At 34.0% G+C, this 23,627-nt stretch overlaps 1 protein-coding gene across 5 annotated transcripts in view; it reads right to left on the bottom strand.

Annotated features, from left to right (window-relative positions):
• Positions 1 to 23,627, bottom strand: part of LOC133195770 (plexin-B-like) — a 63,000-nt gene that overhangs the window by 29,886 nt on the left and 9,487 nt on the right. For all 5 annotated transcript variants that reach the window (XM_061331702.1, XM_061331706.1, XM_061331701.1 and 2 more), the window contains exons 2-4: positions 5,089 to 6,214; positions 1,000 to 1,197; positions 345 to 476 (exon numbers count right to left, since the gene is read on the bottom strand). In XM_061331702.1, the coding sequence (XP_061187686.1) occupies positions 345 to 476; positions 1,000 to 1,197; positions 5,089 to 6,174 (1,416 nt within the window). In that variant the 5' untranslated portion in view covers positions 6,175 to 6,214. The remainder of the gene's footprint in view (positions 1 to 344; positions 477 to 999; positions 1,198 to 5,088; positions 6,215 to 23,627) is intronic.

Genomic DNA, 23,627 nt, shown 5'->3' with positions numbered 1-23,627 from the left:
CTTGTTTATTTGTTTACATGAAGAAAATTCCACATTGACTTGGATTAAGCCCAAATGAACATTTAATACCTCACTTTACCCATAACTATAAGAAAAGTCAAGGTTCAATGAATAATGCTCTCCGTGATAAACCTCATAACAAACTGAGAACATTTCAGTATTTTTACATCTTGATCTATTGTGCCATTCAGGGTGGAGGCTGTTTATCTTAGATTTTATCTTTGAATTCAGATCAAAAATATGTGCTACTGCAGTTACCAGATTACTAAAAAAAATCTTGATGATAAACTGCAGACATTTTGTTGAGAGAGTCAGTACCCTGTCAGTCAGGTGCTTGATCTTACCTTCCTGTCACTCATGGCGTACAGATACATCTGGGAATTGTCAAACACCATATCCTGGCTGATGGCATGACCCTCGTCCACAGTAATGGCCGAATCATACAACTCTCCCTTGCTGTCTGTCTCCAGGAAAACCTAAGGAACAAATTCATCATCAGTCTTTTTAACGAGTACTTAGAAATTGGTATGAGTAAACAAAGCATCAAGTCTATTGGGAACAGATTCTGTAACATACATGCTGATATAAGTATTTTATAACCATGAAAATGTCAAGTTAACTGGAGTCAGAGGAGTGACAGAAAAAACATGCATTGAAAAGTACAAGGGACAAGTTAAAAGAAGGGTGTAAACTGTGATGGTTTTACTCATTTTCTTACGATTTTATACCCCTCTGAGATACCCTTCCTTCAAAATTAGTTTTTTGATATGCCCTGTGATGATTTTATTATCTTTCTGATTTTGGGTGTGATAATTACATTACCTTTCAATTTCTGAGCTGCCCTGTGATAAATGCATTACCTTTGTAATTTGCCCTATGAATGATTACATTACAATGTTTCCTTCTGATTTGCCCTGTGATAATAATAACACCTTTCTGAGTTGCCTTATGATCATGGTAACATTACCTGCATGATTTGCCCTGTAATTAATGTGTTACCTTTCGGATTTGCCCTGTAGAGCTCCCAATGAATGCCACTGTGAATTCTGTGGTGATAGTCAAAGCCAAGGAAACAAAACTATGGGGTTCATGTGAAGCTGGAAACTGGACAACTGGGGCAGCAAGTACAGGTGTTTTTCCAGCAATAATCAGATTAAGAGCACTTGAACACAGCAACTCCTCATCAGTAAATAAGTTCTACAGTATTTTATACAAGAATTATTAGTCATTCATTTGAAATGCAATGGACAAAATCTATATACATATGTGACCTTCTTTATCCAATCTTTGTGAAAATAACATTTACATATCAAGATTAACAAAGCACACAACAAGTAGAGAAAATTCATCCCCTAAAACTTTTTTTTTCACATAAGGAGATATCGATTACAGTTGTTTAATATATTATGCTATTACATAATGAATTTCAACTTTTTCTCTTACACTTTAACAAAAGTTAATTACCTCTGTTCAATATGATTTGATCAAAGCTACAAATCAGAGGTTTCTCTATCAATACATGTTTCAGTAATTTTCTGAGAAGAAAAAATAAATATGATGTCACTTAAGTGATGTGTCTGATGTCATAATTAAATACTGCACAAAACGGTATTGTAGTGGTTTGGAGGGTTGATCTTGCATTTAAGTCGTACAGTGTATACCCACATTCTGTTGATACGATTGTTCTGTAAATTGATTGGGCCAAAATAAAAAATACCTTTGTTTCCCCTAACGCGACCGACCCACTTAAATCGTGCCGACTGAAAAGTTTTTTTAATAAGATTATTCAACTATCTTTTTTATTGCTTATTAACTTTATAAAATACAATTTCATCAAAATCCGTTTTTATCAGAACAGCGGCTTTTGTTTAACTCTCATTTGGCGCCCACAATATGTGGTCACAGAGGGTTAGTTCATGTTATAAAACAACGGCGATGTATCAATCTTATTATATATCTCAAACTTATAAGAATCCTACACTCTTTAAACATTTCGTGATTTAAATATACCATGACTAAGGAGTGTTAAGATGGTATTTACCAATGTGTGTTCTAAAATTAAGTAGTAAGCATGGCAAAGCCTTCTTCATGAGCAGATGAGGGGTCCACCTTGTGTATGCATATCAATAAATTTCACTGCATTTCATTTGTTTGAATCTAATAAACAATTCATGTATGGTCCTATTTTTACTATATAGGACCATGGGAGTTATAAATATTTTTTTGTTTAATTATTTCATTTTGATAAATGTAATTCAGATGTCGTTTCTTCATTCCTTTTATTTCTGGGGTAAACTTCATGACTATAACATTAGACATATGAAACTTTTAAATAATCATTTTAGATATGGTTTGGGTAGATTAAATATTGTTTATAAATACATGTACATTCTTTCCAAATAGTGTTAAAATCTTTAAAATTGACTTATGGTATGGTTTCCTAAGACGTACAGTGTATAATTTTCTTTAGTTAGGCCCTTGAAAAGAGGTTGTTTCTTTCCTTTAATATACCTTTAAAAACTGATGAGGCGACAACATTTGAACACCTGCCTGGTGGAGGGCTCCTAATTTAGACTTTTACTCGGTACTTACGACCATTGATCATTAAGCATCAGTAAGGGATCTTTTTCGTGCCAACATCTAAATGTATACTGCGACACTGGACCTATGTTTTTTACGGTCTCATTTGATTGACCAGTCTCCACGTCCCACGTCGGGACCTGTGAATAAGCTCCTGAATTATGTGGTGACTCCAAAACGAAACACTGGAATCACTGCGCCATGCGAGGCCCTTGACATTTTGTCTGTGTTAAGAACTCAAATATGATAGAAGTTTGAAAAATATACTCGGATGTCCGATGATTGAGTATTTGCGAATCTTGTCTTGTTGTAAATATTCGATTTCAATAAATTTACGCTGGCCTGAGATATTTCACAAGTTCAATTGAATAATATTTGTGATTTAATGTACCATACATGTTGCTTCATTTGTATTATTATGAAATTCGGTTTAAAATCTTTTTTTTTTGGTTCTTTCTTATTCACAAAGATATTATTCAATTTTTCAATATGTATTTTCAAAACTTCTGTGCAGAAAAAAAAAAATTACCTACCTACCTACCCAACTTGAGATTTTAGGGTCGGGTTAGGGGAAACGAAGATATTTTTAATGATGGCCTTGCTAATTGTTTTGTCAGCCATGAGAATCACATTATTGGTGTCCCCTGTAGGATAAAGTTTGGTCTTTTAGGACTGGTGTTGGTGCCTAGGGGACACATGGTCCATATTGGATTTCAGTAAAAGAAATCTTTTTTTTACTGCCCCAGCTGGGATTTGAACACCCAATAGTGCAAGAAAGTTTTCTTTCTCAGACACTAACGTTAATCACTTCACTACACAGCTCAGAAAAGGAGAAAGGCCAAAAACTGTCCATTCTGTGAGAGAAAGAACTACTGTTATCCTAAATGTTAATTACATATTTTTATCGTATGTCACATGCTTGTTTATTATCCTTTTCAAAGTGTTATGTTTTCCCTAGACCGACAGCCATATCACAAATGTTAGGCAGACGCATGAAAAGTTACCTTGTACAGCAGAAGTTTGATGAAGGCGACAGACTAATCTGAGGTTTGCTGAAGGATTTTTAAATGCAACTTTATAATTAGTTCATTTCTCGTTTCGTGTTTTACACATATGGGTAACTGTACAAGGTAACTTGACATGCGTCTCCGCCTAACATTTGTGATATATGGCTGTCGGTCTAGGGAAAACGTAACACAATTTGCTGAATTTATAGGTGATTTTTGTCTAGGTTTATTGTTTAAATAGCATGTGGGTTCATTGAAGTAAGGTTCGAATTTAGCTGCTGTAAATAGGTCATGGTGAGGAAAATCACTGAATTCTGGGTAGCAGAAGCAGCTTGCAGGTGATGCCACTAGGCGGGATGCTTAGTTGGGATCTGGGTGGGGGTCTTTCCCTGGGGGGTGACAACCTAGGGACTTTTGGTTAGGGTACACTCACGACTGTATCCTTTAAAGACAAAGTATCACTCTAGGAGGTTTGGGTGGGGATAGTGCTAACTATTGTTAATTGATAAAACATTGTTGATATATCTAAATGTGGACTTGAAGGCCACAGCAAGAGACTTCTTCTTTTCATGTAGAAGTTCTTGAATAAATTCTGTTTCAATGGAATATAAAAACAGGTTAGCTAATAAAGGGGCACATTTAGTGTCCATCAAAATTCCAACAATCCAGATTGTTGGAAGACCTGGTCTCCAAAGACAACGTAGATATCGTCAATGAGGAACTCCATCAATTTTTTAATATCAACTTCAGAATACTTGTATAGAACATGATAGAATGAGAAAGATTTTAAACAAAGTAATTTTGTAAATGACCAGTCACAAGATACGAAAATTTGTGAGTTCCATTTTCATTGAGGAAACAGTGTCTACATGCAGTGTCAAAAAGCCTGCTCTTTAATTTTTAGTGAGGATTGATGTATGAAGTGTAGAAAAATCATATGTTTGATGCTCTTGATGTTTGAAAAGTTTGGAGATCTTAATTTTCCAAGAATTTTTTGGAGTTTTTTTAGGAATCCACATTTGTTTTACACCACTTCTTCTTATTATGTAGTTGCAATATGTCTGAAGTTTCTCCTTCAGCAGTTCATATTTTAAGAGTAAATATAGGTGCTTGGTTGAACATTTACTGGACCCTAAAATATATCTTTGTTTGTAAGGATTTTATGAAGTTTGGAATCCAGTATATGTAGGGTAAATCAAACTTGCTTACATTGACTGGAATGTGTGAAATCTGAACTTCCATTAACCTTTAGAAAGATCTACCAGGGTATATGGACAAAATGGGAATTATACACATTCTACTTGACCTTAATGACCTTGGGTCAAGGATATGACCACATTAGCAATTTCTGTATAGTATGGACTTCCAAAATTTCTCCATTATGTATAATGCTTTGACAGATGGACAAACAGATTGACAAGGTGATGCCTGTATACCCCCTTAATTTTGTTTGCAGTGGGTAAAATTAAGCTGCTAATACATTTCACTAATATGCTCTTACCAAATTTACTTTTGTACATTTTAATCCATACTTGTACTTTAAATTAGCTGCATAATCTGCATTTCCGCTCAAACATGTTTTTATGTTGGAAAGCACAGTCTTTTTCACTTCTGGCATACTAAACAGACAAATGGCCGAGCTGTTGTCTACACTATTACTAAAGAGTCCCACCAACACATCGTCATCTGAAGTCAGATCAGGGAACTTTTCCTTCAGTGATATCAACAATTTCTGTCTCGGTTTGAATAACTTTGCAGTTTTCAGAATGTTAAATGTCTTGTTGTTTGTTTTGCAAGTCAATGGAATTTCTAGAAAAGTTTTTAGTAAATCATCCTCTCTACACATATGTACAATTTTGGAGTTATGTGTTGTGTCATCTGGGTTCTTTTCATTAAACAATATGTAGCTGTAATTCCCTGAAGCAAAGCCAGTAACATATGATATCAAACCAGGTTTCATGTATTTATTTTCTGTTTCATAAGTAATTTTTCCACGAAGTGAGAAGTCTAAAAGTCTTGTACTGACCGGGGGGACAGGTCTTCTAAGATTAAATTCTAAGGTATTTTTGGACTTGTCAAACTTTGTAAATTCAGTGGCTACATAAATCATAGCTTCCATTTCGTTAGTAGCACTATTCAGCACTTGTGTGATAAATGCAATGGTGTTCACATTAATTTCATTGGATGCCATTGCGGTGTTTCCAGTGACGTCAATTTCACTGATGTTCTTTGTATTCCTAATTTCACATTTTCCTTGAAAGAGACTTCCACAAATCACAAGCTTATTGGAATGAAGCAGGAGAACTTTATTGTGGTTGTCCATGGGTGACAATTCAGAAAAAGCAGAACAAGCCTTCAAATCAATTCCACATTTCTGCGAATCATTCCGAGGACCTGTAATGACCTTCGTTTCCATATCTAGATCCAGATTGAGTTGGTAGATATGGTTTGTGGCTCCAATGAACAATGTCTGATTGTCCAAAACCATGTGTCTGAGACTGCCCCTGCCATCCGTGACCAGTGGGACAATATCCATGGCAGTGCCAGACCAACCCCATAGAACACACAGGTATAGCCACCACTTCATCTTCACATATTCTCCTCCTCACTCCTCGAGCTTATCTCACCTGTAAAAGATGAAAACAGTATAACAGATTGCTCAGTAAACAACTTCTCTTTAGTCTTATCAAATGAAGAATTTGCAGCTAATGCATGACTCTCAAACTCTATAGACAAATTCTTTCTCACATGTCAAGGTAACAGATCATTCCTATTGTAAATCAAGTTTTAACTTGTAAATGCATAGCTCAATAAAGTTTGTAATCCTAAGAAATCTTTTTCTCAAGAACAGGAAGGCCATATGATAAGGCATATTAATATGCAAGCATCCTCAGGTAGTGCAAATTCAAGTTGATTCAAATCATATCCCCTCTCCTCCTGGGGTAGGGTGGGTCTTCAGTAGGGGAACAAATTCTACTTGGGAATAATCTATAGAAAAAAATCTATATGAATGCTCCCAAAAGCAACAGGACTACAAAGCAAATCACATTTCTATGCAAGCTTTCCCATATAATGCAGAAACCAAATGGGTTAGGCAAGGCCACAATAAGCATGATAAGGGATCAAATATTCACATGGATTATAAAGGGGAAAAAATCCTTAAAAATTCTCTTCTCAAAAACAACAGTGTCACAATCACTCTTATCAATGTGCAAGCAATCCAAACTAGTGCAGATTCATATTTGTTCAAATCACTTCCCTGCAGCTAGGGTGGATCTAAAATAGGTGTCCATTATTATACCTGGGAATATAGGACACAAAGGATAATTCAGTAAAATTTTAAGAATAAGAGAGCAACACTACAGTACCCGCATCGTTATTCTTTACAGTTCTATCGTGTCCTATCGTGCGTTTATCCTATCGTATCGTGCGTGTATCCTGTCGTATCGTGCGTGTATCCTATCGTATCCTATCGTATCGTGTTTTCCGTTTATCAGGTTTTGCGTTTTCTATCGTGTTTTCCGTTTATCAGGTTTTGCGTTTATCGTGAAGATCGTTTATCAGGTTCTATAGTGTATCGTGTTTTGCGTTTATCGTGTGCATTCGGAAACCCTCGCTTTTTATCTTTACCTTGAGAAGAAACACCCGAGATATCCCGAGTTCATTTTTCGTTTTGTTATTTTATTTACGATCCATTTAATTGTTGAAGAGAGAGAGAGAGAGAGAGAGAGAGAGAGAGAGAGAGAGAGAGAGAGAGAAAGAGAGAGAGAGAAATTAATAACTTATCTGATTCTCTGGTATATAAATTTAAGAAAATAAATAAATGAATTACTTAATAAATAAATAAATACATAAATAAATAACAAACAAAAAAAACGTCAAGTACCGGCCGTAACCAAGCAGAGAGCGTAAATCGAAAGTTAAATCTATTTAGCACATAAAATAATCGGTATACAAGTCAATCGTTTTTTTTTTTAATTCAGATTGTCGATTTGTAAGAAATACTATTTGTCAAAAATAGAAATATTATAATTTCTTTAAATAGTCAGAGTCACTAAAAGGTAGACCATTATTAACTTTCTTTTGATAATTATAGAAAAATAAAACAGTAGGTATGTGTGCAAAAATAAATAAATTGAAAAAACATCAGCATCTATATAAGGCCTATCTTTTTATCAATAATGGAATTAATCAATAACAAGTTATTCATTTCTCAGAAAAATTATTTATTAATATTTGAAAAGCATCGTCTGGTAACACACATGTACATGTAGTTGTATTTTTATGCCTCTATTCTAAATGTATGCACAATCAATTATCTAAAGGATTGTTTCCAAATGATTCATAAAGGCATATACAATGTAATGCATGATCTTGATAACATTTACAAATTTTGTCTGTATGTGCAAGTATGTAGTTCCTATTTATTTTTTTTTCTATTTGTTTCTCTTATGTGTCTAACTAAAAAATAAATTACAATTTATAATGCATGAGCATGTTCTATTCAGTTCATCATTATTATAATTATATATCATAATGTAGATGTTTAACCATTTTTACTTACTACTGCCTTTAGAAATCGAAAAAAAAAATCAGTATACATCTTACCTATTTCGGCGTGGAAATGAACTGAGTATATACTGTACACTGACAGACGGAAGCGCTCCCGTACCAAAAGAACTGACACCTATATGTACCTGCCTAATCAGTACACTGTCTCCCTGTCAGGTCAACACCCAACCCCCTACCCCTATATGACACCTTGGCCCGTGTGTATTCAAGGTCAACATACCTGAACTGCTCTCTCATCTGGTGACAAGTATTTACCTTGAACCCTACTGAGTATAAATATATGCAAAAATTTATATGAAATCGTCCGGTTTTGCTCCGATACACAAGACATGTAAATGCCTTGAATTTAATTTCATGAGTGTTTATCGATTACATTTAATACTTGACTATATTCAAGAAGTCAATATATATTTTAACTTTTTTTTTCTTTTTGAATCGGATCTTCTTTTTTTTTATTTTAGTGGTAAGTGACCCCCCCCCCCCCCCCCCCCCCCGCTGACTGTGCCTCAGGTGGGATTAAGAATTTCATTATTTACAAAGTTTTGTTTTATTTTGCCGATATAGCAATAAGTAAGATAAGTTTAGTAACAATTAATACAGAGTCTAATAGAAATGATTTACAGTTTTTCAGTCCGAAAATATGCTTGTCATATTGTGGAAATTTATTTTACATTATTATTTATTTGTGTGTGAATCAGTTTATAGCATACACGTAGCTATGGTAGATATAAATTCTGTTAATGTGAATATTTATAATCAGCTTTTCCGCGAAAAGAATCCCGACAAATTACACTTCTTTTCCGCGATAATATTTTTTGCTTTTCTGGGATTTAATTTAGCACTTATCCTTTCCGTTAGTCAGGTAAATACTCTTTCTCCCTGCTATCAACCGGCTTCAATCTTTTTTTTTTTTTTTTTTTTTTTTTTTTTTTTTCTTTTTTTTTTTTTTTGTCTTTACTGAGATTGTTGTCAGTATTCCTTTTGTTTCTAACTCGGCAATCTGTAATTGTGGCTTTGCATATTTTATCTTTATCGTTAAGACACATCGCCATTATTTAAAACATTTAACCTTTCTATAAGTAAATCCATCGTTTGTAATATATATTTGTTACCACGAGTTGGTTCGTTATGAACAATTTCCATGGCACCTAAAACATCACCGACCAGTGTAATACATGTATGTGATTCATTCAATTTTTATCACAGTGTGGTACTATCGAGTAGAACTTTTCAGGGAGATACATGATAATCCGGAAAATATCGGCAACAGTTTGATGTAAAGTACTTACCGTGACAATTTAAAAATCGCGAAAAGGAAGTATCGAAAAAAGGAGAAAACATACAACTTATAGTAAAATTCAATCGCGGAAAAGCAGTATAGGGTAGTCGCGGAAACGCAGACAGGTTGCAAAAATAAAACTGCGGAAAAGCAGCTGGGCGAGGCTTGTGTAGAAAGCATTTTCATTTCTTTGGGGGGGGGGGGGGGTCTAAACAGAAATGTTTTGACAAGAAAACAAAAGAGGCTAAAGACATTATTGTTGACGGGCGATATTATATAACCATTACATTTTACTCTATACTTAACATGTTGGTACACTGTAACATTTTAAGGTACACGACTGCGTTCTCCCTTCTGGGTCCTATACAGGCCTATGGCATTGGAAATACCAGAGAATAAATACAAAAGAATGGAAATGCGATATTCTTTTCGGATACTAGATGATCTAGTGACGTTTATTAATTTTGTTCAATTCGATTTCTTTCGGCCGTTATCCTTCATATATATACATATACAATGTATGGACTTAGAATAGGTAAATTATTATTTTACGTACCGCATATATATTTGTGACATATACATGATTGTATATTTATAGAGGAGAGATTATATAATCACAGTCCAGTGCACAGCCTGTGTCAACGCAACTAGCATATTTCAGCAAGTAACGTGTTTAAAACGTAAAAAAAAAAAAAAATAAATTATATAATAAAAACAAAATCATAAAAACTTTAAGGAGACAGCGTTAACTTTAAAATGTAATAATTTTATGTATATATATTTTTCCCCTAAACTGACTAGTAAATTATTTTCGTAAGATTTGAATTATTAAATACCGATGATTTAAATTCATGCGATTTTGGATACATCACTGACTTCTAGCAGAAGATATTGAATCCAAATATTTCATTTATTACAGAGTTCTTCCGGATATATACTCAGTATTTGATAATAGATTTATAAGGTTTCATTTGTTAAAATACCGAATATATTTATAGCGTTTCATGAATTATTGCATTTGGTTAAAACTTCAATTGACTACGAAATTTTTGAGCAACCATCATTAAAATCTCTGTTTTCAAACGACTAAAATTCAAATTTAACGATTCGAAGGAATTTCGACATTTAAATTATTATACAAACAATCGCATAATTTCCACCTAAGAGTGCAATTTATCTAAAATAATTACAGTTTGAATTTTGTGACGATCCATTATTGACAAAAAATAAATATGTTTCTTGTACAAAGCATAGTTACCTCAAATGTTTAATCATAATACATTTAATATATTTAAGCATTTAGATTTGCGGCTTTCTAAGTAATTAAAATCATCATACTACAGTGTATCTAAAAAGGAAACAATTCGTCTTGTCAAAATACGTTTCGCATTTTGAAACAATCCTATCAGGTTTTGCGTTTATCCTATCGTGAAGATCGTTTATCAAGTCTATCGTGTTTTGCGTTTATCGTATTTTGCGTTTATCGTGTTTTGCGTTTATCGTGTTTTGCGTTTATCCTATCGTGCGTGTATCCGGTCCTATCGTGCGTGTATCCTATCGTATCGTGCGTTTATCCTATCGTATCGTGCGTGTATCCTATCGTATCGTGTATCCTGTAAAGAATAACGATGCGGGTACTGTAACCAAATTGATATGCAATATTCCCATGTCTTGTGGATTCAAATTTATTCAAATCATGGACAATGGATTGAGGTAGGGTTAAAATTTCACAAAATTCATGTATCACATATTGGGAAAAATCTTCTCATATTAATATTCAGAATACCCATGTAGTGTTGATTCAAGTTATATTAAATCAAGATCTCTCAAGGGCTAAAATGAGGCTAAAGTTTTTCATGTGAATATAAAGGGAAAAAATCTTTTAAAAACATCTCTTAAAGAACAGCAGAGCCAAGGTGACTGGGACCCTTGGGCCTGTTGTCTTTCTTGTATTATTGATTCAGCAATTACAATCATATAATTATGTCATATATTGTAAATGTAGCATATTGTTCTTTCTTTATTCAGAGAATACAGTTAATCCATGCAAAGTTGGCAGATATTTTTTCATGTTTTTTGAGGAACTTTTACCCATGATCATACTAAATATCTATAACAATTGAAAATAATCTTCATGCTTTATATTTGTAAGATTCTACATTGCTATCAGCTTCCTTGATATGAGCCCAATAATATTCCAAATCCAGAAAACTAATGGGACTTTTATGAAGAACCTAAATCAGCATTAGGATGACAGGAAAAACAGTATGTAATTTACATGTATCTGAATAGGTCAAGTACAACCATATTGATGACATATATGCAGATAACCAGATATATCGAATGTTCCCATCCTTGAGGAGAGAGTGGGCATCACCAATGTGATAATGAATGGACCCCCTGCAGTTCTTTCAAATTCCCTATATTCTACTGATCTGCAGGTCTTTGTCTGCATGGTCTTTTTTCTCAGTTGAAAGAAAATGACATCTGATACTGTGGGACATGAACAACCCACTTTCTAGCCATCGCATATTACGTGACCCGAGATCAAACGTAAAGATCCTATCAAAGCATAATGAACGGTAATACTCTTATTTTATACAAGTATGAAAGCTTCAAACCGATTTCAGTAGCTTAAAACTGATTTCACAGCAAAGCTTAAAATGTCTAGTTTGTCTTTAATACCCAATAATTCTTAAAAGCCAATACACACACAGTGATAAGAGAACTGGAATTTCTATGAGACAGTCTGTTCTCTGTCCTTCATTCTTCACTCTATCATTATGGCCTAGCTATTTACTCAGTCCTTCTGTCTATCATTATGGCCTAGCTATTTACTCAGCCCTTCTGTCGGTGGTTACAGATAGCCTGGTATTGAATCACCTTTAATTGGCCAATTTTCAGGAATTGTTAAAAACTTACAGAAAAGGCAGATAGCATTGGTTTTAGTTAGGAAAAAAGTGCAAATCAATAGTATTACTGAGTCATTTTTGTGCCCTTTAGGAGAAAGCATTGATTTGGGACCCGGATCTGCCACCTAACATGTCATAAACCTATTCTCTGCTTCTCTTCAATGCAAGTTGCTGGGCAATTAAATTTTATTTTATTCATTTAAAAAAAAAAAAATTATTTCTATATGTTGTTTTATTCCTTTTTTAAAACTGATGCCATAAGAACATAAATGTATTTCTCATTATAAAATTAGAAAAAATCCTTTCAATTGGAGTTGATCAGCCTATTTTGTCTAATTAGTACAGTCATACCTAATTATCTCGAACTCGATGGGGCCAAGAAGAAACTGCGAGATATCCGAGATTATAATCCAGGGTAAAATACCAAAAGAATAAGCAGTTGGGGCATCCAAATCATTTTGACATATCCATGGTATTCAAAATATCAGTGTCTGAGATAAGGAAGTTCAACTGTATATATATTTTATTATATTTCTTTGGAGTTTAATCACATCTCTGAGTTAGCAGTTCATCTTTACTGTACGTCAGAGACACATACATGTATATGTAAAAAGTACCTAACTTAACTTCGTCTATCAGTAAACCAGGGGATTGACATATGTACAATGTGTTTTCCTACATATCATAAATTAATTTAATAAATAATGCACAATAGAATATGCTTTAAGTATTTTACCCTCAATATCTCGAATCCTTCGATATTTCAAAGTTTTTTTGGTCCCATCAAATTTGAGATAATGAGGTTTGACTGTACAAATGTTCAATGATCAGAGATGATACTTGTATCATGTCAAAACTAAAGATCTTTCATAATCACCAATCATATTTCCAAAAGAAATTTAAATTTCATATATGTTGTACACATGCAAACTCACATGAAGACATTAACTAGCTATCATTCTCATTTTGAAAGCCATTAAAATCAAGGAAATCATAAAAAAATTTTAATGAGTTGATAACTGGAGTCTCTCACGGTCACCATATCACAGATATCATATACCAAAAATAAATATTTCACTATTTATAGCAAAATTTTACAACCCATCCATTACATTTCTTTCCGATTCAATTTTTTTCCAACTATAGCTGCATTTCCTTTTTTTTAAAACAGTTTTTTCTATCTATTCTTTTTTTTTAATATATTGTTTATAACCATACTGTTTTTATGTATCCTATTATGTGTAAAGTGGCCACACAATTTTCACTGTATCTCCAAATAACATCTGTATTTGAGTAGGAAATTGTGTACATGTATTAACTAGATGCTGTCATGAGACAGTAATACCCGCACTAAGGTGTTTGCCTCTAAATGCACACTCCTTCATATTGGGCTTACCAAAGAAAAAGTCCAAATAATTCTATAATTTACACAGTACATGTATTTGTAAAATCGAGCATAAAATGCTCAGGTGACCATGTGACCCATGAACCTCTTATACGCATTTCATATACTTAATTCATTACCAGTCTGAAATAACAGAATTTAATTAATGATGTAAATTAGGTTTTGATAAAAGGGGGGGGGGGATATAAATTTTTGGAACTTTTTAAATTTACTTTCTCAACAACAAATAATATTATTTTAGTACAAAGCGTTTTTGATGAATTTATCAAAATGTGCAAACTTTTTTTAGTATTTGATTAGGCAAAAACCTCCTTGAAAAGCCATACCCAATCAATTTTGTCACCCCCCCCCCCCCCAACACAATTTGCCTGTTTTTGAAAATAGGCCTAGATGGCAAAGTTATGTTAAAACATCGTTAGTTATGATAATTTAAAATTTGTTCTTGTACTGTACATGTATGTGAACACCTTGAAAATTTCTACATCACATTGGGCTTGCGTCACCCTACCAGTGCTAGTACTAGTTTTACCATTATCATTTTTAGATTGCACATGTCATGTGACATGGTGCAGTGTTACATGTATATCAGTGGAAATTAATTCATTTTGTGTTATAATTGGATTATATTTCATGAAGTTGACAGGACCTATGACAGTCGGTAAGTACAAGTTTAACTATAGATTGGGGTAAAATAAACCGAAATGCAAATAGTTAGGTTAAAGTTTAAAAAGGATCAAAGATCATCGGCAATCTTCTATGCAGAGTTGTCGTTCGTTTCTCTCTCAGACACTGAATGTATGAGCCAATGCAGAGACATATGTCTCTGGCCAATGGTAGAGAGTGGATCATCAGATGCCACAATAGACGAATTTCACATTCTGAAGAGTTATCTCCCGTTGTCGACATTACATTCAGTTATAGGCACAGATCCTGGAATTTTTTCCCAGAATTTCCTGAGGAGCAAAAAAAAAAAAAAAACAAAAACAAATGAACAAACAAACAAAATAAAAACAATGATGGTGGGGTCCATGTTTTTAAAGGGGGAGGGCATCCAAAGTCATTTTTTATTTGCTTCTGTAAATCAGTATATAGTCCTATTTAAATAACTCTGCAAATTCCAGGGGGGGGGGGGGTGTTTCCAATCTCCCTAGCCGCTCCCTGTCCCTGAAATGACAAATGATCATGTGACTCCTAAATAGTAGAAAACTTTTCCATTTGACTATACATAATTTTGTTTCTTGTGTTATTATGTTATGTATATCTAATGGTTTAAGGTTATGAACCCCTGGAGGTCATCCCCACTCTCTTAATGAACTGGAAATGTTCATAATATGACTACATCAAATTAAATAAAAGTGCATCAATGATAAGATTACTTGACATTTCATTCATGAATTTGGGTCAACCCATGTATCCTCCTAGAATTAGGAATGAAAATCATTCAAAGAGATGGACCATTAAACTATCTGTATATATTCAGATTTTTTTTTATGTCAAACCAAAGTATTAGACTAGTTTGCATACATGAACAAACAGGGGTCTGGGAAGGGGCAAGGGGAAGGAGTTATCTCTTTACGTCTTAATTGTTGAAAACTCCTAAAATGAATGTTAACCTCAAATCCGACTTGTACGACTTCATTATTTTTAAGTGGTGGTGTCTCCGTATGAGTGAAAAATTCCCAAGAGGGACATTTAACAACAAACAAACATTAATGACTTAAAAAACACAATATACATGTACATGTTTATTAGTCAACGGATATACTTCTGATCATATCTCTAGTTCTCCCTTGAATCAGAAATGATGATATAAATATTTTAAGAATGATTAAGAGTTGAAAAGGTTGTGCATTTTAAAATTCACTAAGCTCTGTGGTTGAATTAGCTATACCAGTTTAGCTTATTTTGCTACTCAAAGCACCTTGATTAACTATTTTTAATCATACTGTTTTCTGAAATGTGAAGTTTTTTCAACATGGATACAAGTCATACCTTTTCAGCTTCTGAAAACAATGCATGAAAAAAAAAAAAACTGCTTTTCAAATACTGTAACTCTTTCCAAGTACTTGTGATCATCAGTTTTTAGCTCACTTGAGTTTTTCTGGTTTTCTGATCACATTTTGTTTGTCATCCATCTGTCCGCCTGTAAACTTTTCACATTTTTGTTTCTTCACTAGAACCGCTGTGCCAATTTCAAGAACCACTGACACAATAAATTTAACCTTGGTCATAGCTTCTGAATAATAAGAGATAGGGCTTTCATATTTCACATGTACATTACCTACAAGAACTTTCTAAACATACCATGATTTTTGAACCCATGACCTTGACCTTGAAGTTTGACCTACTTTTCAAAAAATTTAACATTATTTTAAATGATCATTTTGAAAGAGAAAAGATAGGGCGTTCATATTATACATGTATATTACCTGTGACAAGACCTTTCTAAATATATCATGACTTTTGACTCTGTGACATTGACCTTGAAGTTTAACCTACTTTTCAAAAATGTTATATTTCCTTATAACTTTTGATTGAGAAGAGATAGGACTTTTATATTTGACATGTACATTACCTGTAACAAGATGTTTTCAAGCATGCTATGATTTTTTTAACCCTTGACCTTGATGTTTTACCTAATTTTCAAAAATTTTAACTTTGGTGATTACTTTTGAATGACATATGATAAGGCCTGCATATTTGAAACAATATGTCATAAACTAGAGCGAGCTCGTTGCAAAGCAACGAATAGGTCTTCCGTTGGAGCTGCGGAAGGAAGAAGTGACCTTGAGTCAAGGTCATGCCACATTCTAAAGTTATACATGTAAGCAATCTTGTAAGGGGAAGCAACTTACAATATTTCGTTAGAAAAAACTGTAAAGGAATGTACGTGACCTTGAACATTCCAAATGCCTTGCATCAAACCATGACACACTCTCGTCATAAAACCCAATCTGTATGTTACCGACTTGAAAAGTTCACAGTGACACGTCATGTTCTTTTAGTCCATACATACAGTCAAAACATCTTATCCTTAGTGACCTTGAACTTGAGTCAAGGCCATGTCACACTCTGCATGATACCAGCAATGTTTCACTAGTACAAATACGGTAGCGAAATTACAGTTTCTCTGTCAGTGACCTTGACTCGACCAAATGAACTTGCATCAAGGCCATAACACACACTGGTTAAAAGCAATACCAGTCTGTGAGTTTCTGAACGGATAAGTTCAGCCATGTTTTTTTCAGATCATACAGCGAGTCGGAATAATTTGTTAGGTTCAGCATAATGATTAAAAAATTCATTGAGAATGTTTTATGCCCAGTTTGGATAAGTAGTAAAACGTGGAGATCGATCCTTTGGATAAGACCGGTGCTTGTGGACAGGAACCCCCCCCCCCCCCAATATACACCCTGGGGTCCAAGAATATTTTTATTCGTCTTTTTCCATAAATTAATCTTCTAGTACACATTTACAATGTATTCCATATGAAAAATCCATAAAAATAACGTAGAATTAACGTTTTATTAAAAAATCATACCCGCGGTATTATGAAATAGAGAAGGTAAGTCACTTCCATTTGTTAACACTGGACCCCTCTTGGATATCGGGCCTAAAATATCATATACATGTACCTACCACATGTCACCAAAATATGTTATTATATCTTGTTTCATCGTCGCAAGCCACGGGTTTTGTGTCCATTCTATTTCCACGCTGCCTCCTTCAAATTTCTCTCGTTCTCATGAATATTAATAACATAATTCAACCAATTGAATAACATCTGACGCTTCAAGTCAGAACCAATGAAAATGATGTCTATCTTGTATTTGGATGTAACCATAACCACGAGCTGTACATCAACTTCGGTTCGAATTTCCTTTCTTAACGAGTAACGCTATTCAGCGTTCTCACACAACCTCTACATTTGAAACCCTGTATTTTAATGTAAAACCTTGTAAGTATTTTAGAATATACGTTACTCACATCTGTTCTTCAGGATCTATCGTATTTTTTTCAATAAATCTGCCACGCATAGCAAACATGATTTCATTATGGGCGCCGCCATTTAAGCGTACCAAAAATTGCAACTTGTGATTTCATTGGTCAGGGTAAATCTTCAATGATTCAGTCGCGAGAACGAGAGAATTTGGTAGGAGGCAGCCACGGGTTTGTGGAAATAGAATGGACACAAAACCCGTGGCTTGCGACGATGATCTTGTTTCGGTAGATATTTTTGTCTTTAATCATGCTATTTAAACGAAAGACCTTAAATAGTGTCTGTGGCTGTCACTATTTCGGTGTTTTTCAGAAACTTGATCGTAGAATTAGTCAAAGTCCACAACTGGACAATAAACTGATAAATCGGCTACCCGGTATATTATCTGTTCACAGAAACGACATATTGAAACTGGAAATAAAATAATCCAGAAGCAATTCATTTCATTGAAATTCTATCATGAATATTTTGTTTTAATCGATGGACTCGATAAATCAATAAACTGACCGAAGGAAAAACGTTGCACGTGCCGTAACATTCTGTACGTTTTTTTTTAAATTTTACATTCTACTTGCATAATACATGCACATGTACATGTACATATATATTAAACAGAAACATAAATACCAAGCCCGTCGGCATTTAAAAAAAAGTAATAAAACATAATTTGATTTGATCTATTTTATTTCATTTAAACTCTATTAATTTATTTTAAAAGTATGATTGATCTTTTTCCTTTTAATATACACTCAGGGTAAAAAAAAAAGTATATATTGACTCGCGTAACTTTCATGGTTGTAGTTACATTTGAAAATGAAGAAATAATGAAATAATGAAACGTTGAAGGGACTGGTGTGTTGTATGGCTAGACAACGCCTTGCACATGCAGAGAAATTTACCACAGGTACTCTATGACAGGTGTGAAACCCCTAGGGCATGCCGTTTCCTGCTCTTGCTCTGCTAATCCCTATACACAGGAAATGATCGCGACTAATACTTAATACACAAAGAAACAGAATATATTCAAGTAAACTTGGCATTGATTTTTTTTTTGAGTATTATTGAGAATAATAAGTTTTAGTGATATACCACCCCCCCCCCCCCCTCGTTTTAATTGTTTTGTGAAGTTCATCACCATGCACATTCCATCTTCTGTAATTGGAGAAATGTTTAAATTAAAAACAAACCACTGTTTACAAAAGAAGTAAATATCAAGGGAAAAAAATTGTTATATTTTATTGATATCATTTATAACGTTCACGCGCCCACTCACTGCAAACGCTCACCATCGAATATTACAGCTTTCCGGTCATTCGACAATTTCAGGGAAATGCTTGCACATTAATACAGTAAAGTGAAATTATTCAAATGAATTATATTGTTCTAAATTTGGTAAAAAAAAAAAAAAACATGAACAGTATATAGATATATTTTTTTCCTCATAGGAATGCTGAAAACTGTTAATCGGAACTCGCATTGACTATTGTTTAGCACGTGTATGTAACATTGCAGTTCGCATATAATTTGAAAAGAGAAGTTATTAGAACTTATATTTCCGACATTAAAATTTGTCACGTTAAACTCTCAAATGACTCAGATTATAAATAGTTTTCTTGATACTATTTAAAAAAAGATGTCGCTTTAGTATTGATATATAACTTAACAAAATTAATAATAATAAATAAAATTAAAAAAAAAAAAAAAAAAGATTAAATATATTCTGCTTTACAATTTTTTTTTTTTGTTCATTCATTATTTTCACCTTTTGCGAAATAAAAGAAAATACTTTCATAAATATACATACACTGCGGGATTTTAATTTGTTTTTTTTAAAGAGGGAATTTCGCAAAATTCCTGTTCGGGGAGATAACTCCCGTTTGTTTACGATACTAGGTGATCGATGATTTAACCGCGGCGGGGACAGGTAGGTGATGAATTTCCCGTGGAGGGAACGCGGTTTACCTGTCTCACCTGGCCAAATCCCGCGTTGCGTTTATACCGCGACGGTGCGCGGGAAATACGGGATCCATGTTGCCTGTACTGTACATGTATAGTCAATCAGATTAGAAATACAGCGACTATCAGAATTTCGGGCCGTAAAAAAGATCTGATTTTGATTAGATTTCAGGTGTAGGCGAATGTGTGTGTACTGAGGGGTTAGTTAATTCATTCAAGATTTATTATATTGTTCGTTTGGACGAAGGCTTCATAAAAATATACACACTGCTTGTACAGGTACACATCAATGAATGTTCAGATTAATTCAAAAATCGGCGGACATTAATTTAATTTAGTTATCTAAAGGCAATGTTATTTCCAGAGACATTTATATTTTCTGTTTTTTGTCTCGGATTTTTCTTTTTTGTGATTTACCGGTTTACAAAGGCCTGTGTTTTAACAGCTGTTCATAAACGCTGTCAATTAATATATGATCAGAGAAAACGAGACATCTCCCGGTAATTCATTTCTTATGGAAAATATATGGATTGACATCTTAGTATTTACCTGTGTAATTACGATGTTACAAACCGTGACGATGACTGACCAGGAGGACTACCCGTTATGAAAACAACTCATGATCAACTCAGCGGACCTATAATTGACTTTAATATATGCTGTAAATCAATAAAATCATTTCAGTTTAACCGATATTTTATTGCAAAGATAATGGGAAAAAAAGACTTGGGATTTAGAATTTTTCTGAATTTCAAACGCTTGATATGCTTATATTTGGGGCGCTCTTGCATATGCACTTATAAAACGTGCATGTTCTGTACTTGCATGCGTGTACATTGTATGTATCCGTAAAACCTTAAGAGAGCTGATAAATGTGTTCTGATTTTCAAGAAAAAATAATGGGAACCTATAAATAATTACATGTTTATCATTTTGTTCGCATACAATAATAAGTTTAGTAGAAAAAAATAATTTGTTCAAGGTTAGGTGTCTAATAAATTTGTAATTTTCAAATACAGTTACGCATGTATGTCTCATTCTACATATTTTGGAGGCGCGTGTGAATGTGGGATTTTGTATTTCCATACGCTCGATATGCATATATTTGGGGCGCTTTGTATATATACAGTTGTACATTTTAAGGGTGTCGACAAAAGAACGTATATTAGATTACATACATGTACATTTAAGTTTCAAAAGTTCCATTACTAGTAGGAATTAATTAAGGTTACATATTTTGAATTTTATTATGAATAAAACAGACAATTAACTCGATATCGAGAAATAAATTGTTTATAAAAATAACTATGCAACTTTCCTGTAATTCAGCGAATAAAATATTAAATAAAATACCCTAGCGATTTAATCAAAGATATTCTGAAATAATCTGAAAAATTCAACATATTTATCCACTCATGACTTAGTTTACAAAATGAATTTGGAATGGCCATTCTATGATTTGTTTTGTGTATGACTAGGTCGCTGGATCACACACGCCGATTGATCCCCGGTGACCTCCTTTGCCACGCGTTATCGAGGGAGGTGTTACATAATTGTAAACACACAAGGTGAATGTAAAAGGCGCACACTTAATGGCTGTAAATAGTCTATGCTTCAAAGTTATGTTTTATTTTCTCAGTATATTGTTTGTTTTTATATGATAAGAAGAAAAGGTTATCTTTTTTCCCCTTTCTTTAGTAGACTGGTTTATTCGACTTTGAAAAAAATGAAATAAAACGAAAAGTTGTCAAAAAATAACTTGAAAATAAAGCACAAAACACTTCAAGAACCTTATTCTAAAGAATATTAGCATCTAATGTAGCCAGATTTATTATTTACAGTAAGTTTATTTTAGTTACACGCATGAAGAGCTCTCGTTTACTTGCTGAATGAAAACAGTTACCTGTATATGGGTCAAGCTTCTGGCGCATTTAAAACACAAGACTCGAACAAAATAACGTTTTCATGAAATCAATAAGATGTTAAAGAACAACTTTTTTAACGACAGCCATTTCGAAATATTTACCGTTTTTGAGTTATAAAGCAAAAACTTTAAAGGGCTCCAGATCCCTAATTTGAGGGTCCAGCCCCTTTTTAGTGGTGTCAAATGAAAGGCCTTGCAATTGTGCACAACTTTTATTCTACATGTCTTATCAAAATATGTTTAGTTTTAAAGATACAAAGGAAAATATGTCTAAATTTTCGCTCTTTTAGGTGTTCTAAATTTTGACCCCTAATTAGCGCCATTTTGAATACAGAAATCGAAAAACAAAAACCGATGTGCACAACTTCAATCCTTTTATTATCTAAATTCGGTAGAATTTCTGCTCCAGCTTTAGTAGTCTCGGAGCCTTTGTCTGGAAATGAAGCCTAATAAATTTTCATTTAAAGGGCAATAACTCAAAAGCGGAAGTGACTTTTTGAACTGTTTGACAGCATTCTGATAGAGTTTTGTAACGTCTATAAACTCTGCAAATTTAAGCAAAATCCGTTGAGAAATGAGCGAGATATGAGGTCTCAAAGTTGGCGTCTAGAAAGGAGAAGAAAAAAAAAAAGAATAATAATCTTAACCATCAGAATCAGTAGAAGGTCTTCCGTTGGAACGGAAGACCTTAATAATGGCATCCCATCCACTAGGACACGGAAAGCAGGGGACCACAATTCTTTGAAATTGCTTGTTAGTCATTTTGATATGGAAACATCCTCATATAGTGTAGATTCAAGTTTTTTATGCCCTGCCATGAATATGGCCGAGGCATATAGTGTTTGTCATGTCCGACTTCAATAAAACGTCATATGCTGATACATACTGATGTAAGCTTTTCAACTGCATCAAAATTTTTGACCTTGACTTTTCCTTTGACCTAGACCTTACTTTTCTTAAATTAGTGTCTAGATCAGTTTTGAATAAACAATTCAAGATATATTTATCGAACTTCATATGCTGATATATACTGCTGAGAGATATCAATTGCATCAACTTTTTTGACCTTGACTTTTCCTTTGACCTTGACCTCACTTTTTAGCTCACCTGAGCCGAAGGCTCAAGTGAGCTTTTCTGATCACATTTTGTCTGTAGTCCGTCTGTCCGTCTGTCTGTCTGTCTGTCTGTCTGTCTGTCTGTCTGTCCGTCCGTCTGTAAACTTTTCACATTTTCGACTTCTTCTCAAGAACCACTGGGCCAATTTCAACCAAACTTGCCACAAAGTATCCTTGGGTGAAGGGGATTCAAGTTTGTTCAAATGAAGGGCCACGCCCTCTTTCAAGGGGAGATAATGAAGAATTAGTGAAAAATTAGTAGCATCTTTTAAAAATCTTCTTCTCAAGAACCACAAAGCCAGGGAAGATGAAACTCATGTGGAAGCATCCTCAGGTAGTGTAGATTCAAGTTTGTTCAAATCATGACCCCCGGGGGTAGGGCGGGGCCACAGTGGAGGATCAAAGTTTTACATAGAAATATATAGGAAAAACCTTTAAAAATCTTCTTCTCAAGAACAACAAAGCCATGATGAGTCATATTTATAAGGAAGCATCCTCAGGTAGTGTAGATTCAAGTTTGTTCAAATCATGACCCCCGGGGGTAGGGCAGGGCCACAATGGAGGATCAAAGTTTTACATAGAAATATAAAGGAAAAATCTTTAAAAATCTTCTTCTCAATAACAGCAAAGCCATGATGAGTCCATCTTCGCCAGCCAAGGGTTTCTGATACGCTATTCTCCTCATAAGCCCTTGGCATACGGTGTTAAAAAAAGTTGGGATTTTTTTCTCAAGTTGTGATTGGAGTTGATCGACATCGTTCGACCAATCAGCAATTGTTTTTTGTAAATGACGATATTTGCGTTCGGGATATATCTTGACTCTTTAATATCGGGAATGAAAAACGCAAGTAAACAACGATCCGTAAGATAACATGCC

Source organism: Saccostrea echinata, unplaced genomic scaffold, assembly GCF_033153115.1.
Source record: "Saccostrea echinata isolate AGI-Se365-2 ecotype Australia unplaced genomic scaffold, CSIRO_AGI_Sech_v1 ptg000029l, whole genome shotgun sequence".
In the NCBI taxonomy this organism is placed as follows: domain Eukaryota; kingdom Metazoa; phylum Mollusca; class Bivalvia; order Ostreida; family Ostreidae; genus Saccostrea; species Saccostrea echinata.
This window is presented reverse-complemented; position numbering and strand designations above follow the sequence as displayed.